The 24,796-nt window shown below is 36.1% G+C and overlaps 5 protein-coding genes across 8 annotated transcripts; 3 read left to right on the top strand and 2 right to left on the bottom strand.

Moving 5' to 3' along the window:
- Positions 1-409: 409 nt before the first annotated feature.
- Positions 410-1,950, bottom strand: LOC149527136 (uncharacterized). Its single transcript, XM_089783862.1, has one exon. It carries the CDS (start codon positions 1,293-1,295, stop codon positions 804-806), a length of 492 nt encoding a protein of 163 aa, XP_089639988.1. The 5' UTR covers positions 1,296-1,950; the 3' UTR covers positions 410-803.
- A 306-nt stretch (positions 1,951-2,256) lies between these two features.
- Positions 2,257-5,136, top strand: LOC110418579 (putative polyamine transporter At1g31830). 2 transcript variants are annotated; one of them, XM_089783725.1, is made up of 3 exons: positions 2,257-2,925; positions 3,010-3,052; positions 3,643-5,136. In XM_089783725.1, the coding sequence occupies exons 2-3, from the start codon at positions 3,050-3,052 to the stop codon at positions 5,074-5,076; spliced, it is 1,437 nt and encodes a 478-aa protein (XP_089639851.1). In that variant the 5' UTR covers positions 2,257-2,925; positions 3,010-3,049; the 3' UTR covers positions 5,077-5,136. The 2 variants fall into 2 exon arrangements, with proteins under 2 accessions (XP_089639851.1, XP_021287019.1); XM_021431344.2 differs by having other exon boundaries at positions 2,257-3,122.
- Positions 5,137-5,271: 135 nt separating this feature from the next.
- On the top strand, positions 5,272-7,334 carry LOC110418581 (uncharacterized). Of its 3 annotated transcripts, none has more exons than XM_021431348.2 (7): positions 5,272-5,763; positions 5,877-5,958; positions 6,079-6,157; positions 6,278-6,378; positions 6,473-6,612; positions 6,778-6,859; positions 6,968-7,334. In XM_021431348.2, the coding sequence occupies exons 3-7, from the start codon at positions 6,121-6,123 to the stop codon at positions 7,082-7,084; spliced, it is 477 nt and encodes a 158-aa protein (XP_021287023.1). In that variant the 5' UTR covers positions 5,272-5,763; positions 5,877-5,958; positions 6,079-6,120; the 3' UTR covers positions 7,085-7,334. The 3 variants fall into 3 exon arrangements, with proteins under 3 accessions (XP_021287023.1, XP_021287024.1, XP_021287025.1); XM_021431349.2 differs by having other exon boundaries at positions 5,877-5,965; XM_021431350.2 differs by lacking the exon at positions 5,877-5,958.
- Positions 7,335-8,268: 934 nt separating this feature from the next.
- On the bottom strand, positions 8,269-20,090 carry LOC110418578 (transportin 1). Its single transcript, XM_021431343.1, has 29 exons — positions 19,525-20,090; positions 18,480-18,767; positions 17,601-17,690; positions 17,437-17,514; positions 17,261-17,341; positions 16,741-16,791; positions 16,482-16,567; positions 15,964-16,030; positions 15,807-15,863; positions 15,692-15,721; positions 15,520-15,579; positions 15,279-15,392; positions 14,748-14,861; positions 14,346-14,444; positions 13,985-14,110; positions 13,830-13,904; positions 13,593-13,664; positions 13,318-13,428; positions 12,330-12,413; positions 11,526-11,633; positions 10,975-11,076; positions 10,680-10,742; positions 10,532-10,606; positions 10,308-10,379; positions 10,057-10,181; positions 9,841-9,892; positions 9,690-9,758; positions 9,546-9,605; positions 8,269-9,109 (listed from the first exon to the last, which is right to left on the bottom strand). Exons 1-29 carry the CDS (start codon positions 19,711-19,713, stop codon positions 9,026-9,028), a joined length of 2,682 nt encoding a protein of 893 aa, XP_021287018.1. The 5' UTR covers positions 19,714-20,090; the 3' UTR covers positions 8,269-9,025.
- Positions 20,091-23,472: 3,382 nt separating this feature from the next.
- LOC110418722 (21 kDa seed protein-like) lies at positions 23,473-24,126 on the top strand. Its single transcript, XM_021431522.2, has one exon. The coding sequence runs from the start codon at positions 23,473-23,475 to the stop codon at positions 24,124-24,126; it is 654 nt and encodes a 217-aa protein (XP_021287197.2).
- The last annotated feature ends 670 nt before the right edge of the window (positions 24,127-24,796 follow it).

Here is a 24,796-nt window from a genome sequence, read left to right as displayed (position 1 = left end):
AATAAATCTATCACAGAACTTATATTATGAAATGAGTAATCATCTCATCTAAAATCAATTAATAAATGATAAATTTGTTTTATTATATCTATATCCTGAACGTATTTTTAATTTAATTAATATAAATTTTTTTATCATCATTTCAACAGTCGTAAATAAAAAATGACTTCACGCCATCATCATAAATAAAAAATTGACAAAGCATTTGATCAAACCGAACGATCGAGAGAGAGAGAGAGAACCGATCCCTAACATAGTAAAAATAATCTAAAGTGGAGAATTTGCGAGTGATGTTGAAGATTAATCACCAAAAAGTCTAGGGTTAATGACCTATACTCCAACCCATTTGTCAAGGTTGCTGCATGGTGGGATACACCTGTTCTGTGCATGTAATTAAGAGCAAAATTGATGCCTTTATGAAGGACAGATGGAATGTCAAAGAACAGAATAAAGAACTGACCTAACCTAATACCATAAATAAGCAACCCAAACACTGCAATTGCTCAATAATTTAGACTGAGTACTGTGCTTTTGCAGTAAGAAATTGTATTCACTTTCACAAGAACATGACAAATTCCCCTTCTCCTCAAACCGAGTAACATTGAATATTTCAATGATATTTTCTCTCTGTAGTTACACATGCAAAGAGCCAAAAGAATTATTTCCCTAACCCAAGGAAAAAAGGAAGAAACCCGAAAAAGAATCTCTATTTACAAATTGAACCAGTATCTACCGGTCAAACCGCAACCTCCTCTGGAGAGGGAAAAAAAGGAAAAAACAAAGGCGAGCTGCCTTCTCAATTTTCAGTCAACTTTCTCTTCATCATCGTCATAGTAATCGTCGTCATCATCAAGAACCTCTTCTCTCCCCTCCCAAAACGCCTCCTTGACGTTCCTCCAGACCACATCATGTAGCCACAAGACGCACCCACATTCACCGTAACATCTTTCCTTAAGCCTCCCGAACAAACCCTTTTCTCCGACCTCCGGTGGACACGACATGGGCTGCAGATAAGCCAGCGCAGCATGTTTGACCAGCGGATTCTTGATGGGAATCTCGTGCCAACTAGAATTATGCGTCGGTGAAGTGATGGCTGGAGGTGATGTGGGCAACAAGTCTTTTAAAGACGTGTAAGAAACTGACTGTATCGTGATCATCTCTATGTCTGAAATCTGAGATGAACCGAAGCCGTTGTGTAGAAGAAAAGTTGATGAGTGAGACTTTGTCGAGGGATGATCAAGTTTTTGGTTGGCTTTTTTGTTTGTGTTTGAGTCTACAATTATGGGAGTATCCATGAATGAAAAATAAAATAAAAGGATAAAATTGATAATAATAATAATAATTGCTATATCTGTAAGAGCAAATCTTGGCTTGAAGCCTCGTAATACGAGGTTGGTTTTAATGGCTTATCATTGATTAAACACACTAGATTTGGAGGAGAAGAAGACTAATCTGTAAGAATTCTATGGGAATGGCAATAGATAAAGAAAGAGGATTTTTCAGAATATTTTTACAAAAGTTGTTTTCTTTGTTTAAGGGTGAAAAAGAGAATGAAGAGTATTTCACATCTAAGGTAGGAGCGTGTATTAAACAAACCAGTAGATTAAAAGCATTTGTCAAATAGACTACGTTGCCGCGTGGAGGAAAATCTAGACTCGTGGAATCACAACTGAACTAAAATTTAGTTACTAGTTTCAGATTCTGTATATTTATTGTTTTTGCATTTACTTACATGAACTGCTCACAAATATTGGGGGAGAAATCTCAAGAATTTTAAGCAAAACCAACACTAATTATCAATGAAGAAATCTTTAATTTTCTGAGTCAGCATTGTCATAAATGGGTAAAGAGTTAGTCTCAAAGCAATGCCAATAGCCCGTTAAGAGCAAGTAGCAGTGATCTCCAAATCAATCAGGATTTTTAGGAATCCTTTTTCCTTATCCCGATAGAAACTTAACCAATGGGGAGAATTTTTTATGTTGAGACTCATTCAGAAGAGGGAGAGAAAAAGAAGTTTTTTTTTTTTCGGTATCTATCATTTTGTAAGAGTAGAGAGGGACAGCGAAAGGCTTGGCTGAAAAGGTGGGTGGGAGCTGCCAAATTTGTGTTTATCGATTCTTGGTAAGGGTTATCTTGAAATTGGCAGATGTTATCTTAAACTAATTATCCACCATGGATTTCGAAGCGGGCATATTCTTCATTCAAGTGCTGATTACTCAAGGAAGGCATCATCAACAAACTGTTTAAAATGTTTATTAAATGAATTGTATATTCAAACAAGAAAAGAAAATGCTATATTTTATTGGAAGCATTTTGGAGGAAAATTGCTTCTTTATTATGTCTAAATGATTTTAAAGTCTTTAACTTTCCCACCTGTGTTCCTGTAATGTACGGATTTAGGCTTGTTGAGGTCCTAAGAATTGGAACCATAAGCAGAACTTGAGCCCAGTCCTTGTACCAAAAAACAAAAGCCCAATCCTGAATCCGCGAATAGAAACAAGAAACTGTCCCTTGTGGCAGACCGCTCCAAAGTCAAAAATGGGTGTCAGCCTCAGTGCTCAATTCTCAGGCAATCCTATCTTCGTGGAGATGGTAATAGAGCAGTCAATTCAACCGTTGTGATTGCTCGTTTTAAGGACAAATGTAGAAGCTGTCATGCCATGGAATTGTAAGAGTGAAGAGAGTTGCTTTGTTTTGTCGAAAACAAATCCAGAAAACTGGAAGAGGAACCGAATGCAACTCATTCTTTCTGTTGCCTGTAGTTTATTTGGCATCTCGAGAACCGTCAGATCAGATCATTCTTCAAAACCCAGACTCCCATTTGTCGAGATCTGACTCAAGGTTCCAGCTTTTAGAGCTTGTACCAGCTTCCCTTCGCTGTTTGTCTTGTCTCTGGTAGAAATCGAAAAGGACACGTGCACGAAGGTACGACACGTGGTGGGCTGAACTTTTTGTCACGTTTCTTTCATGCTGACACATCGCTTACCTGAACTCTTATCAACTCTCCAGGAAAAAATCAAATGCTATTGCAATCCCTCCTTCTTCTTTCATGGTTAGTTTCACTGTCCTGCGCTTTTTGATTTTATAATTGTTGGACGTTCTGGGTTTTTTCAGTTATCAAGGTAATTTTTATGTTTCGTTCCTATGCTAATCAGTCATGTCTTTTCTAGTATTTTAAGGGTTTTTTTGGGTTTTTTTTTTCATTTTTTTGGGTGTGAATTAAAATTTTTATTTGGTATACTAAATAACAGCGGTTAAAGGTCAATTTTTTTTGGCAGAAATGGGGTTATGGGAAGCAATTTGCATTGATATTTTGAGTTGTGTTGTATTCCGGTGACAAATTTCGTTCAAAGTTGCTTAATTAGTTGGAACATGCACTGTTCATTAATATCTCTATTGGGTTAAACAGACATGGAGTTTTTACTTTACGAATCACTGGCAGGCTTTTCTTTATGTTAAAACTGTTTGTTGCTTCCTTTGTTCATTACTTGTGTTGTCTGAATTATTAAGAAGATTAGAAGATGCTGTGCCTTAGTATTTTTTATGCCATCATTTGTTATTAATTCTGCCATTATCTGAATCTATAAGCAGTAGCACCATGGTTTTCCAAATTATGTGTTTAGATTTGAATGTTGCTTGCAGAAACAGAGAAACTCATTAACTAGGCAAACCCCTGCTGAGATGGTGGAGCCGAGCAATGCTGACTATGTGGAATTGGGAGAACGTTCTTCCCCCAAGCTAGATAAGTACCAAAAGGTTTCTATTATACCTCTTGTGTTTTTGATCTTCTATGAGGTCTCTGGGGGCCCTTTTGGTGTTGAAGATAGTGTCCAAGCAGCTGGTCCCCTTTTAGCTCTTCTTGGATTTTTGCTGGTTCCGTTCATATGGAGTGTCCCGGAAGCGTTAATAACAGCAGAATTGGGTACAATGTTCCCAGAGAATGGTGGTTATGTTGTCTGGGTTTCATCAGCTTTGGGCCCTTTTTGGGGTTTCCAACAAGGCTGGATGAAATGGTTGAGTGGGGTTATTGATAATGCTTTGTACCCGGTTTTATTTCTGGACTACCTGAAATCGGCCTTCCCTGCTTTGGAAGGAGGTCTGCCAAGGACAATTGCAGTGTTGGTTTTGACTCTGGCTCTCACGTATATGAGCTACAGAGGTTTAACTCTAGTGGGTTGGGTGGCAATCTTACTAGGGGTGTTTTCACTTCTCCCTTTTATTTTCATGGGAATCGTGGCAATTCCCAAACTGGAGCCTTCAAGGTGGCTTGTGACAGATCTTGGCTATATAGACTGGGGTTTATACTTGAATACTCTCTTCTGGAATCTAAACTATTGGGACTCCATTAGCACTCTCGCAGGAGAGGTGGAAAATCCAAGTAAAACTCTTCCAAAAGCCCTTTTTTATGCTGTTATCTTAGTTGTTTTTGGATACTTTTTCCCCCTTTTGATTGGTACTGGAGCAATTCCACTTGATCGCAAGATGTGGACTGATGGATATTTCTCAGACATTGCTAAAATGCTTGGAGGTGTCTGGCTGCTAACGTGGATTCAAGCTGCAGCTGCTCTATCAAACATGGGAATGTTCCTTGCTGAGATGAGTAGCGATTCCTTCCAGCTTGAGGGAATGGCAACTCGTGGGATGCTTCCTGAGTTCTTTGCAAAGAGGTCTCGCTATGGAACCCCTCTGGTTGGGATTTTATTCTCTGCATCTGGTGTTTTACTATTGTCATGGTTGAGCTTTCAAGAGATTGTAGCTGCAGAGAACTTCTTATACTGTTTCGGAATGATTATGGAGTTCATAGCATTTCTGAAGCTAAGGATAGACCATCCAGCAGAATCAAGGCCATTCAAGATACCTGTCGGTACGGCTGGAGCAATTTTAATGTGTATCCCGCCTACCGTACTAATTCTTGTGGTTTTAGCCTTCGCTTCTTTGAAGGTCATGTTAATTAGCATGGTAGCTGTGATAATCGGGCTTGTTCTTGAGCCTTGGCTGAGGTATTCTGAGAAAAAGAGATGGCTCAGATTCTCCATGAATGCTGACATCCGTGACTTTCATTCTACCTATCGGTAGTGTGATGAACCATGATTAAGACATTGCAATTTTCACTTTCCCATTTTGCTGTGTCCGAAACGTGAATGTAACTCTGAGCCTTCATCTCTTCTAAGGTAATACAATTATATCTCAGAATGACATGGCCGCTGTCACATTTGGCATGAACTAAAATGGAATGGTAATGGTAACCTTTGGATTTGATTCTGCTCACCATGAACCGAAGTCCACAAGCTTTTCATCAAGGTGAAAACCTTATTCTTCCTAGCATTGTCTGTTGACTGGCCAGCGTAAACATTAAGCTTAGAAAATCATGTACTATAAAACAGAAAGACCAGGTGAAGAGACCATAGAGTATGGATTAAGCTACAACTTGGTCAATAAATTTATGAAAATTAGGCATCTTGAAGATTTAATAATGAAAATTATCTGTCAAAATTAATAGGACTAATTGTAATAACTTTCTTACCGATAATGACTAAATATTATTACAATCAAAGGTTAATCCTTACCGTCAATGTCCCATGGGCCCAATTTCTTGGGCCTAAGGGAATTCCCCTTAAAATGTTACAGTTTGGATTTGGGATACTCTGAAAATCAACCGCAAAAGGCTAAAACCTATCCCTTTGCGAGCTAGCTTCTCTGGGTTGAAGCTCGAAAGACAACCCAAGGCTGAGCGTCTTTATCTTCGTCATACGAAACAAAACGGTACTGACCAATTCACTGTTTGCTTTACTTTCTGGGTTCTTTTTATACATTGCTTTCTGGTAACTTATGACGTTTCAGTCATTATCTCTCTTTTGTTCTTCTGTGGTTCTTAGCGTTTTCCGTTTTAGCGGAGAAAATCAGCATGATCAAGGATTTACATTAATGGTCGGATGTTTCGGAGTTTTTGCTATCTGGGTACTTGGTATTTTGGTCGCCCAAATTGAAACGATTTAGAAATTTGTAGGTGAATCTTATTTGATTGATAGTAAAAAAGTATAACATTCGGTTCTGTATGTTTCTTCTTTCCTTGCGCAGTAGGCAAGATTATCATAAAAAAAACAAATCAACTTTGGCATAATGGTGATTGCTTCCAGGTTGCTGACAAATTGTTCAGGTTCCTCTTTTTTATTTCATTTTCCATTTTTCAATGTTTATGAAGTTTTCAGATTTTCATTACTTTATGATGCTTTGATTTCTGCTTTTGATTTTTTTTTTCTCCATCATACTTTTGTAGGTTTGGTTCATCCAAGTTATCATAAGCTATCTTTCCAGCTTCAGAGATACCAAAGAACTAGATGTACTTATTACAAACCTTATCCATCAGTTTTTGAAGAGGTAATCTTTATCTATTATATTGTCAGAAATCCTGTACCCAATTAACATGTTAGTGCTGTATCTGCTCATTTAATGTTGGAATTGGTTCTTGTAGATTCCCAGAGGAAGTTTTCTTGGGAAGCCTTATATGAGCAGGCATGTCATGTCTGTAGGAAGTAATCGACACCGGTTAAGTTTTGATGATGAATTACCTGAGGAGCCTTTCTGGCTAAGTCTGATCAGTGACACCATCTGGTAATCTATGTACTAAGAGTTGCTGCCGCTTTTTTGCCTCTCTTTTCCCCATTCGATTCTCTCCCATCTCCTGCTTTCTAGCATCTTGTATTTTTTGAGGTATGTCATAGATTATACTACTTCTGGGTAGTAATCGGTTGAGTAACTATTGTTTTATGCTTTTAGGGGTGTAAGATCTTTGTTTGCATTTCTGGTTGAGCAACCTAGTCAACTGAAATACATAGAGTGGCCAAGCTTCCAAAGCACAGTAAGTATCACTAATTCAAGTTTTACTTGGAAGTTGAAGCATTATGCTTACAAAACAAGCTGATTTATATGCTCAAAGTTTTATATTTGCTTCATCGACTTTTTGCAGCTGAAGACTGCTACTTTAACTCTTGTTCTTGTAGCCATGCTCATTGTTGCTCTATCATCAGTTGACTCTGTCCTCTGCTATGTTTTAGCTTTGTTGCTCAGGAGAACCACATCATAATTGAATTATTCTCTCAAAAGAAACACATTTAGCGTAGTGTATACATTCCTTCAATGCTACATATTGTTACCCATCTGCTTTAAAATCTGCAGAAGAACTGCAAGTCTATTGCAAAGGAAAATGTCATCAGACCAGCAGTTTATGATTACCTGATAGTACATGTAGTATAATTTTGTTTTGTATACCGTCTCGTGCAAATTTAATGTTTATGTTTATTCTTGCCAAGTAGAAATCAAGCTTTAGTGACCAAGCACTGGCAATGGCCAATGGTATCTCGAATGCAATTTCATTAGCCTTAACCCTGATTTGCCTGGACAGGGTGTTCAATACAAAATTGTTTACTAGAAAATTGAAGTGCAGATACACAAGCATGCTACATGTTTTACACCCTTCTCAGTTCTAATCCTACACCATTGCTTGAGCTCATTTACAAGAGATACACATTTCTTTTAAATCTCTTTGTGGAGTGAAAAAGGTCTCTTAACAAAAGACTACAAAACAACAAAGAAAGCAGAACCACTGGTCCGACCTTGAATCCAAATGAACCAACCATGGTCCTCATGTCCTGTAAGCCTACGATGAGAGCAGGACTCGGAAGACTTCAACTTGCTCATTTTCTCGTTTGCCGTAAAGATGACGTACGCAGGAAAATTGTCATCAGACAAGCGGCATCAGGCTAGTTACCTGGCGAAGACACAATTACCGGATCATGGACGTCATGTAATTTAGCCTTAGATTCTGAAGAAAAGGAAAATGAAAAATGAAGGAAGAAACTACTTTGGCACAAGAGCAGGTCACATTATTTCTTGTTTTTGGTTAACACTCGAATTCCAAGTAACAGCAGGTTTAGATTTGTGCGGATTAGGAGTAAATTGGTGCCTAGGCTTTTCATAGAACGATTGAAATGTTCCCACGGACCACAGAGCAGAGCGCCTGGACTTTGTCCCTATTCTCTTCAAGAATAAGCATCAATACAATTAGTGATATTTTTACTAGTACAGGAGGAGGAAAAGAAAATCAGGCAACAGGACGGAAGAAGCTGATGAAAAATAAGCAGGAAGAGAAACAAGCAATATTAGTACTACATATCTCTTCTATTGTGTCGAAAACACTGATGCCCACAAGAAGAGCTAAGCAAGGCTGATGAAGATTACCAGGAAAACGAGTTCTGAGGGGTAAGAGGGACAGTAGAAGGAAAGATGCCATTTAAAAGAATCAGAGTAGCCAGAATTGTGCTTGGAACCCGGACGGTACAATTTCCATGAATTCATGAAAAGACCAGGGACTAACATTTATTGTCCCCGCACAACTCCAATCTCACTGCTGGAAAATGCAGAAAAGAGATTTATCATGCTCCACCCTCCAATAGTATGTTACAGACTGAATAATACAGAAAACACCCAAAACTTCTAATAATTAACATCTAAAGCCCTTGTACAAAAATCTGTGGACATCACAGACCAAAAACCCTATATCTAATTAAATAATCAAAGTAAGAGAGGAAAAAAAAATCTCATCAGTCAAAAATAACGAATGCAATGCTTGAATCAGATACTTTAGCCATCCTTCAATTACAAAATACCAAAGAAAACACCCTCTTGAAGCTTTGAACGCTGCATTCCCGCATGCTACATCCATACACAAATTTGTCAGCAGCTTCACTACCCCCTCAAACCAAGCACCACGGGGACAAAGCCGCCTTGTTCTAAGTTCTCTAAGAGGTGCAAACTTGTTCCAAGCTTTTTCAATAAATTAAGGCAAGAAGCTGATGCTTTGCCAGTGAAAAATCATGACCACTTACGGATCTTTGCTTATATGAATCACAGCTCCAATATAGTCAAATAATGCACAAATATACCAACACTACTGATGCTGATAGACATCTCTGAAGAACCACGGATAACGTAGAATAGTGACAAGCATGGGCAACCAAAAAAGATCTTATACTTGATACTTAGAAAGTTTGTCCTTCACTGGTGGCTCCAAAGCAGACATACACTGGTCCCACGCCCCATTCCTAAGCATCTGCAAGAACATTAATTTACCGACTCAGTGAATGAACCTAGTCTAATGCATTTTATGATTTTGTAACTAACTACTAGAAAAAATATAAATCATCAAAAAGTACTCAAGTTCCCTTGTTTATTGGATTAGTAAAAAAAGAAAGGAAGAAGAATAAAGAAGGGAAAGAAAAAGAAGTTTCAATCAATGCACTAAACAAGATATTCACAGCAATAAGGTAACCTATATACCTGTAGGAAAGAGAATTTTTTGCAGAAGTATACCCAGAAAGAAGTAATGCAAGCAATAACAAAGATTCAAGGATTATTAGTATTTTAACATATATTAAGATACAATATCAGCAAACCACTAAATTCCAGCAAGAGCAAATAAAATTTTCCAAAGTATAATCATTTAGGCATTTGCTCTAAAAGCAATGCCTACGGGGACAAAGGCCTACCTGTTTATAACCATGCAAGACCTGACAAACTTCATTATGTAGTTCTTCACTCCTTATTTCCTACAGACATAAAATGACGTCAAAAGCTCAAACTTTATTTTAAAAGATACAACCCTCAAAAACAATATATAACAGCATCCTTACATGCCAGCTTGCAATAGCTTTGCACATGAAAACAAGTGAACTCAGAGCCCCTGATGGATTTGCCCTGACCTGAAAACGTTTAGTACCACCCAAGCATATTAGATTATAAATTTAACTGTTAATGAAAAATATTACAAAGGTAGATGCATACCATTGCACATAGACCTCTGAAGGCATCCTCTTTCTCAATATCATCACGTATCCTGCAACAAATTGTTTGTCAAATGGGTTGACATAAAGACAATGCTAACAAAGTAAGAACCAAATTCTGCTCTACTAAGTGTAACTAAAGGTACCTTACCATAGCAGTAGCTTAACTGTACATCAAGAAATAATTTAGAAGTCAGGAAGATAAATTAATACTTACGTAGACAAAGAAATACACCATGACTGCATGAAATGCTCCATGTGTGGCGATACAAGCTCTGGACAGACCCATGCAAGCCTCCCAAGTGTAATTGCACTATTTTCAACAAGTGACTTGTTGAGCCCCTGCTAATCATACACAGATGAGATTTTCGTATCGAAACAACTCATGCAGGAGCTAATGCACAAACACAGTTATGCACATGTGTTCATGCATCTCAACAAACTTCACCAACAGAAAGGGAGGATTACCTCTGCATGCTGAAGGATTGGAACCAAACATGAGATCACTGTCATGACAATCGGAGAAATTTCTTGACGAACCTGAGATTAAAAAGTCAAATAATCACTTACGACATATGAGGAAAGCATGTCATTAAAGCAACAAAGGGGGTGTCAACTCATGAAGAAGCCCTAGTCAACAAAATGGTAAACCTAATCTAATCATCAAGCTGCAGAATGAAGACCTCACATACCTTGATTGCTAGCTCTCCAATAGCCCAACATGCATTGTTTGCTACTGAAACCATTTCCTTTAACTTGGGAGCGTTCTGTATGGACATATACTATGTAAGAATATAAAGATGGCAAACTGAGATTTGGAGTCCCAAAATGAGTCCTTACCAATTGCTTGGCTGCAATATCAAGAAATTCAGACAAACGAGGATGCAAATGAACAGTGCAAACCTGATCAAAGTCAACATCAGAATAAGTTAGATTAACTACCTAATCACTATAAGAATGCAATTAAGAAGTTTCAAGTGGATCAGTTGGGACATGCTTAAGGCCTATTCATCAAGAGAATTACAAGCTTCATGTCCCTAGAATCCCACTAGTCATGGAAAAAGAGGGAAGGGTGAAATTTTATTTAGCCTACAGCTCTAAGTTAGAACAACTGGTCGATTCATTTTTAACTTACTCTTGCAAGGTCCCCAAGAAGGGCAAAGGCACTTTGTCGAACATCAGAAGCATCATCCATGCAACATTGCAAAAGCAGGTCCCTTAAATTACTCTGTGAAACCTGCACAGAATAGGTCCACATGAGCAAAATAAACATCATGGTTGACATTGTAATATAGCATGTTTAACTAATCTTTAATTTAATAGTTAATGGCGATATCCAGTTTGCAACTCCAATATCCAGAACAAACGGACAAGTCATCAAAATGACAATTAGACTTTCATAAATTGAGAGAGATACAAAAATTTTAAAGGAAAATGTAGTGTAAAAAAGTTTCCTATATGAATATTTCCAATTTGTCCAATGGCTACTTAGCCAATCAGCCAATAACAGAGAGTAATCACTAGCAATTTAGCTTCACATTAATCTCATTACATAGAAACTTCCAACAGAGGTGCAATTCCCACTTTCGTGCAGGATAGGAAGAAGTGGGGGTTGGGGCAGGGGGGGAAGGGGGGGTGTTTAGGATCACTTCTCTTTTCATTAAGAGTGAAGGAGAAAGCATGTACCAAACTCTCAATTCCACTACCAAGGCCCTCTGCAAGTCCAGAAAGCAAATCAAGTGAGCATACAATAAACTCCTTATCATACTGAACCCCAGCTGAAACAGGATCAACCTGCAATAGAAATTCCCATCAATGTCTTCAAAAAGTAATAACTATGCATGTTTATAGGTCAGAAAGACAATGGTATGCAAATAGAAAAGCAGATTGCATAAGATGAAAAATCATGCATTCAGAGTATCACAAAAACTCAGTTACTTGAGGTAAGATTCGAAAGATAGAGATCATGTAGCAACTTACTGGTTGATTCCTCAGATCTTGTAAGTTTTAACCATAACAATATGCAAAATTTTTTGACATATGTGAAAATGCAGATAGATGCACTCAATGATTTCTCTCAACATCTATAGTATCCTACCTGATCAAATAAGGTAGATTTGAATATATATTGTTAACGCAAATAACAATAGAAAGCAGCACAAGTTGAAAGAACTCTACTTAATAAATACTATACAATGAAATTTAACACAGGTCTTGGCTAAGCATCTTGATATATCAGAAACTAACACAAACTACCATTCTATTACTGATAATTAAAGATAATAACATGATGAAACAGAACAGATGTTACACAATAAAGAAAGGCACTAAACAATATGCTGCTTGATTGAAGAGATCAATCATTGAGTACAAAATATTGACGAGTATCAGCCAACCATGAAGGATAGAAAGCACAAATGAACAATTAAACTTGAAAATTAAAATATAAATTGTTGATTCTAGAGTATTAAAAATTGAATTTATCAAAACCTTGGCTAATTGTTGAGTCTGGATGATATTTATGCACCTCTGAAATACAGGCTGAGCAAATTGAGAGAATCCAGTACCCAATGCCTGAAAATGTAACATCAATTAATCCTAGTGGTAACTCTACTAAATCCTGTACAGGCATCATCTTGTCAAAAAATATAGCACATTAAAAATGAAAGATTACAAGCAGAGTAGGATGTCACAGATGTAACTGCTAATATCAGCATAAATATAAATAAAACTCAGAAATGTATGAAACTGGCTTGATATAATCTAAAAATAAAATGTTTAAGAAAGTTATGTTGCTCAGCTGACTGCAGATTAAAAAGAACTAAGCAAATTGGAGAATCATGGCTCTGAGATCAATAAGAACTAGTTATTTAACACGCTTTCAATTTTTAATCACCCGTCTTCCAAATTATTTTGTGCAGAAGAAGAAAAAGGCAAAAAACATAATAGACAATAACTACCTTCTGAAGAAAGAAGGTTCGGATGCTCTGTGAGCAGATAAGAACAATCAACAGATGTAGCTAAAGAAGAACAGACAGGTCCTTTAGAGATTTGCACCTCCCCTCAGGCCACACCATAGAAAGCATGTATCCAGAGTTACATTTTGTTGCAATTATTAAGCTTATCACCTAGAAGTATCAGCATTGGTGTTCCCCAGCTTCATATTACCCAGTCCCTCAAATCCATATTACTAATTTTTTCACTCATAGAAGCTGTTCACTTTTGTCGCAGTATGCATTAAAACAATTATCAGAGGATATAGTGGAATGGTATCACTGGGACAATTTAATTACAACTAACTCTATAGCAGCTTGCAGTCTCTTTCCAAAGTACAGCTAGATGTATTCAACTACTTGCTGGGCTCAAGAGTGAGAAAAAAATATAAACAAACCGCTACATCAAGGTTAAAAGTGAACATCACATCTCCGCTCCCAAAAGAAAAAAAAATAAAAAGGTCAAAGAAGGATGGTTAAGTGACCTGTGCTATGGACGTGAAGCACTCAAGCAGTGGAAAGAGATCTTTGTCAGAATTTGAAATCTGCTGCCACTTTGCAATGAGTGGTGGCATCAGAATTTCAAGATAAACGGGCTGCAAATGATAAAAGCAGTCAATGGAGAGAATCATCTCTATCAACAAACAAATAAACCCACCAAAAAATGCAATAGCATTTAGGCATAAGACTCTCATACATATCAGAAGGAAGAGACAACAATGCAAGGAACATTGTTATTATCTTTAGCATACTGATATACCTGATTCAATTCCCCTCCAACAGCATCTGCTAGTGTTCCAATAGCATCATAAACAATTCTAAGGTTCCGTCTCTGCAAATGATTATACACATATAAGTGAGCCAAAAATTTTCTTCAATGGTGAAGATGAAACAGCATATGAAATAAAAAAAGGTAACAACTGTCAATGCCAGGTCTCATAAGTCACAATTGCAACACTAAAAAGAGCTTATTATAAAGTAAAGGCCAGCAAACAACCTGATACTTGCCAAAAGCACACATAAGATGCTGTAAAATTATTTCCAACCTTGGTGCCAACTCTTCCGCAGCCTCCTGCAAATGAATAAAACAATGTTAAAATCTATAAGAACATAAATCCCAAAATGCAAAAAGTCATAGAGTAAGTTTATAACCTCTTCAAGTGTTGCAAAAGCTGAACAAGCAGCCTCTTGCACCCGCTTGTTAGTATCCAATATTCTTCGAAGGAGACCCATAAGAGCTGCGTCAAACTGCTCATAGCCTTTTTGATGACCACTATCCTGAAATAAATGAAACATGACGGTTCTCAACCACATAATCCAATGCCATAGACAAAAGAATGAAAAGAAAGTTTCTACTGCCATGTGCCAGGAAAAACAAATGAATGGCATAAGGTGCAAAACGGTAAACAATTTTGTTGGTCATGGTGGTTATTTATCTTTACTAGTTTAGAAAAGGTATTAGCTGGCTAATAGTCTAGAGGAGAAACATTGCAGAGAAAATCTTCAGCCATACCTGAACAATGTATTTGCTGAATCGAGAAAGTGTCCAACAAGAAATACTCCTAATGAGAGGAAACTTATCATCCAAAAGGGGAATTAGAAATGCCACAATCTGCACATATAAATATATTTGTCTATTAATTCAATAGTCCACGAGAGTAAAGTTAACAGAATAAACAATACTTGAATATTCTTCTTGATAGTGAGGAAAAGCATATTTGATATACATATTAAAGACAAGCAAGCATGACAAAGAAGAATAAAGTAAAAGCAATTCCAAAAACAACAATGATAAATTTATAAGCAAAACTTTATTTAAGCAAAACAGATAAATGTTATGTGTGCACCATTTATTCTTCACCTCTTGTAATCTGCCTCAAAACTTTGTGCATCAGTTCAAAACAACAAAAATTACCTCAGACAAATGAGGATAAAGACCATTAATGCAACCTTCACCTACTGCACCAAGAGCCAAAACAGCAGCTTCCCTATCTTTCCAGGCTTCGTCACCACTAGCAGATAACTTGGCCTGCAGACATTCAACAAAGTGAGAACATGTAATCAATATGATACCAAACAGCTCAACACCAAAAGAATAAATATTTATGCAACTACTATTAAAAGTCAAGTGACTTTCTAAGATGACTATCTCTCTAATGAAGTTTCATGCATAGGGGCAGCAAAAGTTTGGCATTAACAGAAATAACCTTTGTGATTCAAACTAGCATATCTACATCACAGCAAATGATATACGTTTGCAGATTCTGCAGCAAGAAAAAATCTGATTTTCTGATATGCACTAATGGAACGAACTGAATTTAACATTTTTTGGCCAAGATGAATTCATAATGCAGCATCCCTATTAAATGACCAACAATATAAATAAAAACAATAAACAGATACGATTTCCACGATCAAACTTTGGCATCCCCAATAGGTAACTTACCTGGATAATAGGCATCAAAGTAGGAAGAATTTCATCCCCAAACACATTTGATAGAACATCAAGAGCTGCTGCACTGCATTTTCGTAAGTTCCATATATTGAATGTGTCATCATCCTGCACCAAAATGATCAATTAGGAATAATTTCCACTAGAAAACAGATCTTTCTTAAACTAACCGAAGAATAGAACATAAATATGTTAGTTGACTCCGATTGACTAGCAAAGAAAAAAAAGTACTTACATCATCTTCTGCATCATCAGATCCATGAAATCGTGATGTATGAAATCGAGGTTTTAGATCCTGAAGATGAAATGTTATGAGAAATTATATCAAAAACCACTTTCAGCAAGATCGAATGCTGACATAAAACAAATTACTAAGAGCATAATGATCAAATACAAACTATACTAACCTGATCTCTGTCTGGAAGAGACTCATCTTCCTACAAGAATGAATTGATTCCAAGAAAATTATCAAATATAATTGCCAATTCAGATTCTGTGAAAACAGCAGATGACAAGAAATACCTCAGCGTCAACAAGAGACTCATCATCATCAGCATAAACCATGTTTGACAACAAAATCTACAAAAACAGAAACAGACACATGAAAAGCTATTATAAATGGCTCTGCAAAAACAAAAAGAAAATATAAAATATAAAACTGAGCAAAGTATCAGCATACTGGAATTAGACGTGGCAAATATTCTCTCAAATTTTCGGATGGCAACTGGGCATCGCAATAAGCAGACCTGCCAATCAAGATCAACATTGAATCATAACCATTAGCTGGGACAGGCGGGAGTTGGGTAAAATGCTAGTAAAGCTAAATGCATGGCCTTCATTCCTCTCCATGCCTAGATCCAAGAGAATGAATCTACATTTAAAGGATTAAGCATATGATGGCTACAATATTCAAATTTCTTCATAACTACAGCCCAATTTACAACATAATAGCACATAGAGCAGAGGCACAGAGGCAAGCACACCTCCAACACTTCTGCCATATTTAACACACATTCTCTGACACAAGCAGAGGTGATAAAGTAAACAAGGTCTAATTTAAGGAGACATTGCATTCTGCCAAAAACTTTTAGTTTGGAGCTCATCAATCTGCATAAGCTATCAAAAAAATGGTTTTAAAAAACCTACTAATCTACTTATAAGACACTTAGACATGGACTGCACAAAGAAGAAAGTTACCAAAATTCACATGCTTCAAGTGCCACTTCATCATCACTGTCCTTATTGACTTGCAACATATATTCAATAACATTCTTCAAATGTGGCTGTGAAATAGTGAAAAATCACATCAGGGAAAAGAAAATGGAGGTTGTGGATAGGTATAAAAAGAAAAAAGATCATGGCATATAAACTAAAAGAAAGTGACACTAAGACACTGTATACTGCAAGCAAGAAAGAATGTGCGAAAACTAAAAGGTTACAAACAAAAAATACCCACCTCTAGAAAAGATGGACGGACTTCAATTAGCTGAACAAATGCTGCACAAACCTGATCATTTGGCAGGGAAAAAAATCAATCAGAGCATGCTCAAGCTTGGAAGAAAAGATAGATTCTAAAACTCATCACTGCTTCACAATACTAAAAATTTGTAAATGTTATACAGAAGAAAATTTGGTGGGCAACAAAAACAGTTCTTTTCTAGTATCCTAGTTACTTAATGCATATATTAGCAGTGTCCAGCAAGCATGTAGTCTCCTGACAGAGAAAAACCAAGCACCATTAACATCAAAGACTAAACGCAAAAACATGTCTGATTCCAATACTGCATCTTCAAAATCAATGCTGAAATCAGAAAATCAGAAATGAAAAGAGACACATAACAAGCTTTTATAGATTTGCACTAATAGTAAATTATAAGGAAAAATAGGAAATATTTACTGCACATTTGAGTATTCAATGCAAAAGATTGAATTGTAATTACAAAAAAGAATACAAGAGGAAAAGAGAAACTATTCACCAATTTCCGCACTTCTGCAACAGGGTCATTAGCAAGGACAAACAAACCCTGAAGGTATTTATCCATGGATGTATATAAAGCCTGCAAGAAATTAAAGTATAATATCAAGCATTGCCCCAAAAGTATCAGCATGACGTCCATAACAACTAAGAATACAAACTTTCAAGTTAACTCACAGAAGGCATCAACATAATGTATTGGTTTACAGAACCCAATGAAAGCTTTCTCAGAGAAGGATGTGGAGACTGAAAAAACTGCTCATAGAAAAGAAAAATGATTAGTGACAACAACAGAGAATTTACATATGCACAATGGAATTTTAATAGGAAATGCAGTTCACCTGAAATAATCGAGGAAGGAATATGTTGATGGGCCTTTCAGCTAACCCAGGCACATCCATATCCAGCACTTGCGGTATATCCTCACAAATCTGTGTTACAAAAGAATGGTTGATGCGTTAAATGTAATTAAATTGGTACAAAGTTGGCCTCTAAATGTGTCTATGCTATGGGAGCTTTTGTTAGCTAGATTAAAAGTTTGATCCTCAAATTGCAATAAGACCAACAACATAAAAAATAATCATATCCATTAATGTAATTTGGCCCATTAACAATCACCAGGGCTGCATTGCTATCATAAGTAACAAAAACACCTAGAATATTTGAAACAGGTTTCAAATATCATAGAATACCACGGATTCTGCATCAGGGAATTGTATATAAGCTATAAGCATATTAAGAAATGAAGACAGCAACAAGGAAAAAATAAGTAGAACTTGTTGGGACCGTCTACCAGGTATAATTTCAAGGCAATCCCTTAGTGAGATCTGGAACCTTGTTCCACCAACAATGTTTGTTTACAGGTAGAGAAATCTAGTTCTAGAGGGCCAAAAAATCATCAGCTTGATCTCACCATACAAGATGGGGAATGAATATTACATCTCACCCAAGATATTTTATACCATACTAACTTCATGTAACTAGTGCTCAATGTTTTCAAATAGCTTTTGCACTAACTTACACCTACATGCTTTTATTGATTTAATTGACTCCTCAAAAAGTTTATGGTCTCAACTATGTAAAAGTATTACAAAACGAAGGTTTTGCTATGAATAAACTAAAAGGAAGCTTGTCAATGATTTTTCTTTTTTTTGCTGAAACAATAATATGACAACTTCCATTCAATAATGACAGAAATTTGCAAATTATTCAGTGCATACCTTTGACAATGCATCCATAGCACCTTCCATGTGATTTAGGTCATTGCCATCCAAGCAATTTACAAGAGCTTGCAACAGCTCAGGCCACCCCAAAATTCCCCCTAGTTGAACAACCACAGTCACAATAGTCCCAACTGTTGACCTAATGTGCTTATCTGCTGCTCCTAAACAGGGTAACAATTCTGACTTTATATATTGTTGGTGTGCAGGAGCCATTAACTTATATGCAGTTCTGAGATTATTTTTCAGCAGCAGACCAGCAGCTTGTCGAACCTCTATCGATTTACCCTGCATAAATTTCCAAAAATGAAACAACGTTTCATTAGCACATGACAGCAACCACGTGTTCAAAATATATCCAAAGGAAAGGACATCAATTTCTTGAAATAGACACCAGCATAAGAGCAAACGACATCATACTGGATATGTTTGGATAAAAAAACATTAAGTCCTCACACCAACTAACAGCCAGGTTAAGAACCACATCCCCAGCTAACCCATTTTCAAGCTTTTGTGTGTGTGTGTGTGCGCGCGCGCGTGCTCATGTGTGTGTGTGTGTTGTAACATAGTAATTATCATTTCTCAATTAGGAGGGATGGCTGAGGTATCGAATTGCTAATTCTTCATGTAGAATCAAAACCATTGGCCAAGGTTGCCCACCAAAATCCTTGTTTAATCCAAAAACATTATCCAATCAATCCAGAATACAATGCCTCTCCAACCAAGGGAAATTCAGTTTAAATCAATAATTCCTCCACAAACACGTAACCCAATCAATACCCAGAATGCAGTTCATTAAAGCAACACCCAATCTTTGCAAATTCTAGACCAAAAATTATTAACCCTGCAAACGCCAAATTCAAACATACTCTAGAGATACACAATCCAATAAAAGAAATTCCAGAAAAGAAATAAAAACAACACTTCCTTTACAAACATATAATCCAATCAATACCATAATCCAGTTCTTCAATAAACACTAAAAATCCAACCAAAAAAGAAAATTCTACTAAACTAGTTTCAAATGAAACAAGAAGGAGCAAACCTCGGCCCGTGCAAGGATAAAAGCGAGGTAGTTATTGAAATCAGGGAACTGAGAGTAGTGCTGAAGCTGTTGCCAAATCTGAGACTTATCAGCGGAAGAAGAAGGCGAAATCTGCTGCTCCAGTAGTCCACAGATCTCCTTCAACCCCTCTTCTTGTGGCTGCCACGAGGCACTCCCAGTCGCCGCCATTTCTATTTAATCGGATTCTGATTCTTTAACAAAAAAATTTGATTCTCTGATTTCGATTCCGATTATTAGATTAAGTTTCGAAGACAAAACAAATAGACTTATGGGTTTTGGGTGTTTGTTTCGGTCGAGGGGTTTTTCGAAGAGGTTTGGACAAGTTGAGAGATTTTGGTCGACAGCTGCAGCGAAGAAAGGGAGACGAATTTTTGTTGGGGCAGTTTTATTTACGTATAGTAACACTTCACACAAAGAGTTTTTTTTTTTGGGGGGGGTAAACTTAGGGGCTGCTTAATTCGATCAAACTTGCAATAAAGACGGGAGATTAGATCAGGGATTTTGGGTTTGGGAATTGGAATTGGTAGGACTTGGTTAAGATTTGGACTGTGGACCGTTGGATTCTAATCATTGTTTTGTTTTTGTAAATTTCTGTTCTAGGTGTGGCGGTGGGGTCCTTGAATTATTGAAGCAAAACCATCATTCCATGCCTGAATGGAAGACTCTCTTTTATATTTTAGAAAATATTAAGAATTTGGTGAAACCCCTTAAGCCCTTAACTTATAAGCAAAATCCATCATATTTATAGTGAAATAATTTGTTCTCTCAAGTTAGTTCTAAAATTCAGTAAGAAGTGAAGCAGAAAAGAATTAGTTTAAGCTTTGTACAAACACAAAATATTTCAATAAAATTACATTCTTAAAACAATAAAAAATCAACTTTAAGTAAAATAAAATGATGCCCTTATTATGTCAAGTGATTCTAAAAAAAATAAACAAACTGTATCAATATTAAACATAAGCAAATTTTAAAAAATTAATAAACGTAATCGTTACATACTTTATTAAGTTAAGATTTTAAAAAATAGTAATAATTTTGTGATAATTGATATCAATGCGGCTTAACTTAAACCTGATTCATGTCGATTATCTCTAAAGATGAGATAAGCAAGATAGCCAAGTGTGATGACAATGTATCAAATTTGTTAAAAAAATATATATCAAATATTTTAAAATAAATAAATAGAATGTTTCAATGGAGAACATTTTTTTACAAAATTCACAAACGTAAAATTCTGTACACCTCATTTGCATTAAAATAAATTTAAAAATTACGAAGTGTATAAGATTCTCCATATGAATTGAAAGCGAAAAAAACAAACACAGTTTTTAACTGAAAATATTTGGAAGTCAATTTTTGGGTATCTGGTTGCCTTTTGGTTTCCTTATTGGATTGGGTTGGAAAACTACAAAGAAATTGTACAAACCCACATACCCAACCCAACCCGAATCACGGGTTCGCATCAAACAGAGGCAAACATGTCCAGACCTTGATTTGAGTTTAGTTGGGCTTAAGGCCCAACAGGCGCAAAAGGCCAAGAAGAAAAAAACAATCTGGGCATGCATCCGATTGGGCTAGTTCACAAAATATTATCTTTGAAAGCGACTCCAACAACGCTGTTACATTGGTTCTTCATCCACACCAAGTTCCATGGAGATTGAGGAAGACTATAATGAAGATTGACAGTCTTAAGTTAAAGATCTCAAAATGATGTGTAAGTAAAGTGCCACTGTCTTCAAAACGAGTTGATATGGTTTATTGGGGAATATGTTTGTTAATGTTGATACAGAAACGGATGAATAGGCACTGTCATTTTGTGGCTATAGGTGCAGATTCTTGATACAGAGAATGCCACCTCGGTCTCTCTCTTTTTCAAAACAAAAATAACAAGCCAGTTAAAACTGTTCCCTGTACATTAAACACATCAATTGGGAGAAACAAAAACCCATCGCAAACAGACCCTCGCATTCCTTTGTATAACGACCTCACTACACATGCACCCATCAGCCAAAATCTTTCCCAGGCTACCACACCGACAGGAACGCAGAATTAATAATCATCAGAACTTACAATACCTTCAACCATGTCATACCAGGCTCATTTGATTCGGCTGCCTCCTTTGGTCACCATTTTTTGCCAACTGATCTGCTATTTCGTTGGCTTCCCGAGGCACATGGTGGATACCCCAGCCGCTCACCAATAGTTTGCAAGCCTCTATGTGCATCACATTTCTTCTTAATCTCCATCGCGCAGTACCTTTGTTGCTATCTATTACAATAACTCTGCCCCTTAATTATGTCTTTCTACAGGAAAATAACCATTTTATTAATGAATAATGCCATATATATGGCATCTAAGTATCGATATAGGAAGCTGGAAATTCATATAGTAAACAAAATCTAATACTGAACACTAAGAAATTAGAATTAACTTTGGACTTGAAAGAGCACTTTTTTTGAAAGAGTTGAAGGAGTTGATAGTTGATACATACAAATATCCAAATTGATGTGCAACAATCCAACAACTCAAGGCTCAATCTTATCATGATACATATATAAGAACAAATCAAGAAACTTCGCATGGCAGCTGAAATGTGAAACTGACCCTCCTTTTTAACAAAGAAACTTTAAGTACTTGCCCCACTTCCCTTTTTAAGTTTATGAGGATTATTTTTTTATTTACACCCAGCCCAATCCTGCTACGCAAATCCTGTCTTGTCTGGATCTTGATTTTTGTTTGATAGGTCTTTAAGTGGCGTAGATGATGACATATTTGATTGGATATAATAAAATAATTAAAAAAATTTTAATTTTTTTAAAAAATTATACAATTTATTTATTGTTAAACTTAACTTAGCAATTGTTTTTTATTTTTTAAGAAGATTGATGTTTAATATTCGAATCTCTAGTTTATTCTTGTCTATATATAAAAAGTTATTATTGTCAGTTTGAAATAAATATTTTTGGCTTGTATATATAAGGCCAAAGCGCATGGGTCCAATTTCCATATTTAGATAAGTATTATGTATACTTAACATGATTGACTTCAACATTGCATGATTGCATTATTGTGTTTTCAAATCTACAACGTGATTTTCGTAGGTATATATTCAATAATTTGTTTAAAAAAATAAAATTTTATACTGTATTTGATTGATATTTTTTTTTAACATGATTGACTTCAACATCGCATTATTGCATTATTGTGTTTTCAAATCTACAACGTGATTCACGTAGGCATATATTAAATAATTTGTTTAGAAAAATAAAATTTTATACTGTATTTGATTTTGTTTTTTACTTTTGTTATTTGTTATTTATTTTTGTTTTTCTATTTTTAATTATATTTATATAGTCAATTTTTACATAAAAATTAAAATTAAAATATCAACCAAACATAACCTTAATTATTAGGATTTTTAACATTTTTTTTCTTCTTCCTTTTGCTTATGAACTATCAATAAAAATATTTTGGACGAATGATATATTTCTATGTTATGATTTATTTTGCAAATATAGATGACCAGATCGATGTATCACAAATACATATAACATATATATTTATATAATGTAACCAGAATATTGCATGAGAATGGATGGAGAAATTTATGCCGGTTCCAACAATTAATCAACCTTTATATAGAAATATATATTGTTTAACACTTCCTAAATGAGAAATTGGCCGACACTCCATTATATAAATATTTTTGCCTTTAAACATTAAGCTAGGAGTTACAAAGAGTTGTTATTGAAATGTGTGAAGCCATTTTGGCCACGTTTCAATCACCATGCATGGCATTATTTTAGTAGAGAAAAAGCCATGCATAATTGAGCAGGGAATGACGTCCCAACCTTTATAAATTGAGCTGAACTGGAAGCAACCCACATTCAATCTACCAAAGCTAGCCGTATCTCAACAGTGTTAATGATGAAGACCACGTTAGCTATGCTTTTGATCCTTTTTGTTTTCTCTTCAAAATCCTCTGCAACTGATGAAAGTGTTCCAGTGTATGACGTCAATGGCGATGAGCTCCGCCCTGGCGTTCAATATTACGTCGTGTCAGCAATATGGGGTGCTGGTGGTGGCGGGTTATATCTAGGGGAAGGCAGAAACAAAACGTGCCCATATGATGTTGCCCAAGAAAGGTCCGACCTGCTTCGTGGCATTCCAGTGACATTTTCTTCAGTGGACACCGAGGGTGGTGTTATCCACGAATCAATTGACCTTAACATCAAGTTCATCCCTCCCCAACCTACAGCTTGTTCCCAATCAACAGTGTGGAAGGTGGACTGCTATGACGAATCAGTGGGAGAATGGCTCGTGACAACTGGTGGGTCGGAAGGTGACCCACAGGCTTTGTCCAGCCTGTTTAGGATTACTGCGGCTCCTGGCGGTATCTCCTATAAACTTGCTCTCTGTCCTTCAGTGTGTGAGTCATGCAAAAAATATTTATGCAGCGAGATCGGAAGATATTCATCTGGTTTTGACTCCCTGATACGCCTAGTTCTAAGCGACGACGGATGGCCTTTTGTATTTATCAAAGCCAGTGATGAGGTTCTAAAACAAGTTGTCAATGTCTGAATGAAATGTGTCCAAGTTTAGCAATTACTACAAATAAAAGCAGAGGCTCTGCTTCCCTATATATATGTTGATTATGTAATGCAATATGATTATTGCCTTGGACTACATAAATATCTAGCTTCTAAGGAAAAGCGCTTGCCACTTTTCCTTTGCTCCTATCTATGACTATGTCTATGCCACTTGATTCTGCCTTTCTACAGGAAACATACCCATTTTGTTAATGAATAACACCATCTGACATCTAATTATCAATGAATAACACCATCTGCTATTATTATTGTCAGATTGATATAAAAATTTTTGGCTTCTAAATCTTTACAAGGCAGTGCATGGGTCCAATTTCCGTATTAGATAAGTATTACCTATACTGACATTATCCATATAAAATAAGAAAATTGAAATGCTGGAGCATCTACTAAAATGAGAATTCTAGCAAAGTTTTTTTTTTTTTTCCGACTGGCATTTAATATGATTGACTTCAACATTGTATTATTGAGCTTTCAAATCTACACCGTGATTCACGTACGTATATATTCAACAATTTCTTTAGAAAAATAAAATGTTGTACTGTATTTGACTGATTTTTTCTCCTTTTGTTATTTGTTATTTATTTTTGTTTTTCTATCTTTTATTATATTTATATATTCAATTTTTACATAAAAATTAAAAT

Source organism: Theobroma umbraticum, unplaced genomic scaffold (genome assembly GCF_002168275.2).
Source record: "Theobroma umbraticum cultivar Fairchild unplaced genomic scaffold, ASM216827v3 scaffold_50.0, whole genome shotgun sequence".
Lineage (NCBI taxonomy): Eukaryota > Viridiplantae > Streptophyta > Magnoliopsida > Malvales > Malvaceae > Theobroma > Theobroma umbraticum.
The sequence above is the reverse complement of the archived record's forward strand: the minus strand, read 5'-3'. Positions and strand labels throughout refer to the sequence as shown.

Excerpts from the sequence above, each read along its gene's own strand:
- LOC110418578 (XM_021431343.1), bottom strand. The coding sequence starts at position 19,713 with ATGGCGGCGACTGGGAGTGCCTCGTGGCAGCCACAAGAAGAGGGGTTG. Across the intron at positions 17,691-18,479 it reads CTATGGATGCATTGTCAAAG|ATTTGTGAGGATATACCGCA; the intron begins GTATGCACTGAA and ends TTTGTAACACAG. Across the intron at positions 16,792-17,260 it reads TTGCAGAAGTGCGGAAATTG|GTTTGTGCAGCATTTGTTCA; the intron begins GTGAATAGTTTC and ends CCAAATGATCAG.
- LOC110418581 (XM_021431350.2), top strand. The coding sequence starts at position 6,121 with ATGGTGATTGCTTCCAGGTTGCTGACAAATTGTTCAG. Across the intron at positions 6,158-6,277 it reads GTTGCTGACAAATTGTTCAG|GTTTGGTTCATCCAAGTTAT; the intron begins GTTCCTCTTTTT and ends ATACTTTTGTAG. Across the intron at positions 6,860-6,967 it reads GGCCAAGCTTCCAAAGCACA|CTGAAGACTGCTACTTTAAC; the intron begins GTAAGTATCACT and ends GACTTTTTGCAG.
- LOC149527136 (XM_089783862.1), bottom strand. The coding sequence starts at position 1,295 with ATGGATACTCCCATAATTGTAGACTCAAACACAAACAAAAAAGCCAAC.
- LOC110418722 (XM_021431522.2), top strand. The coding sequence starts at position 23,473 with ATGAAGACCACGTTAGCTATGCTTTTGATCCTTTTTGTTTTCTCTTCA.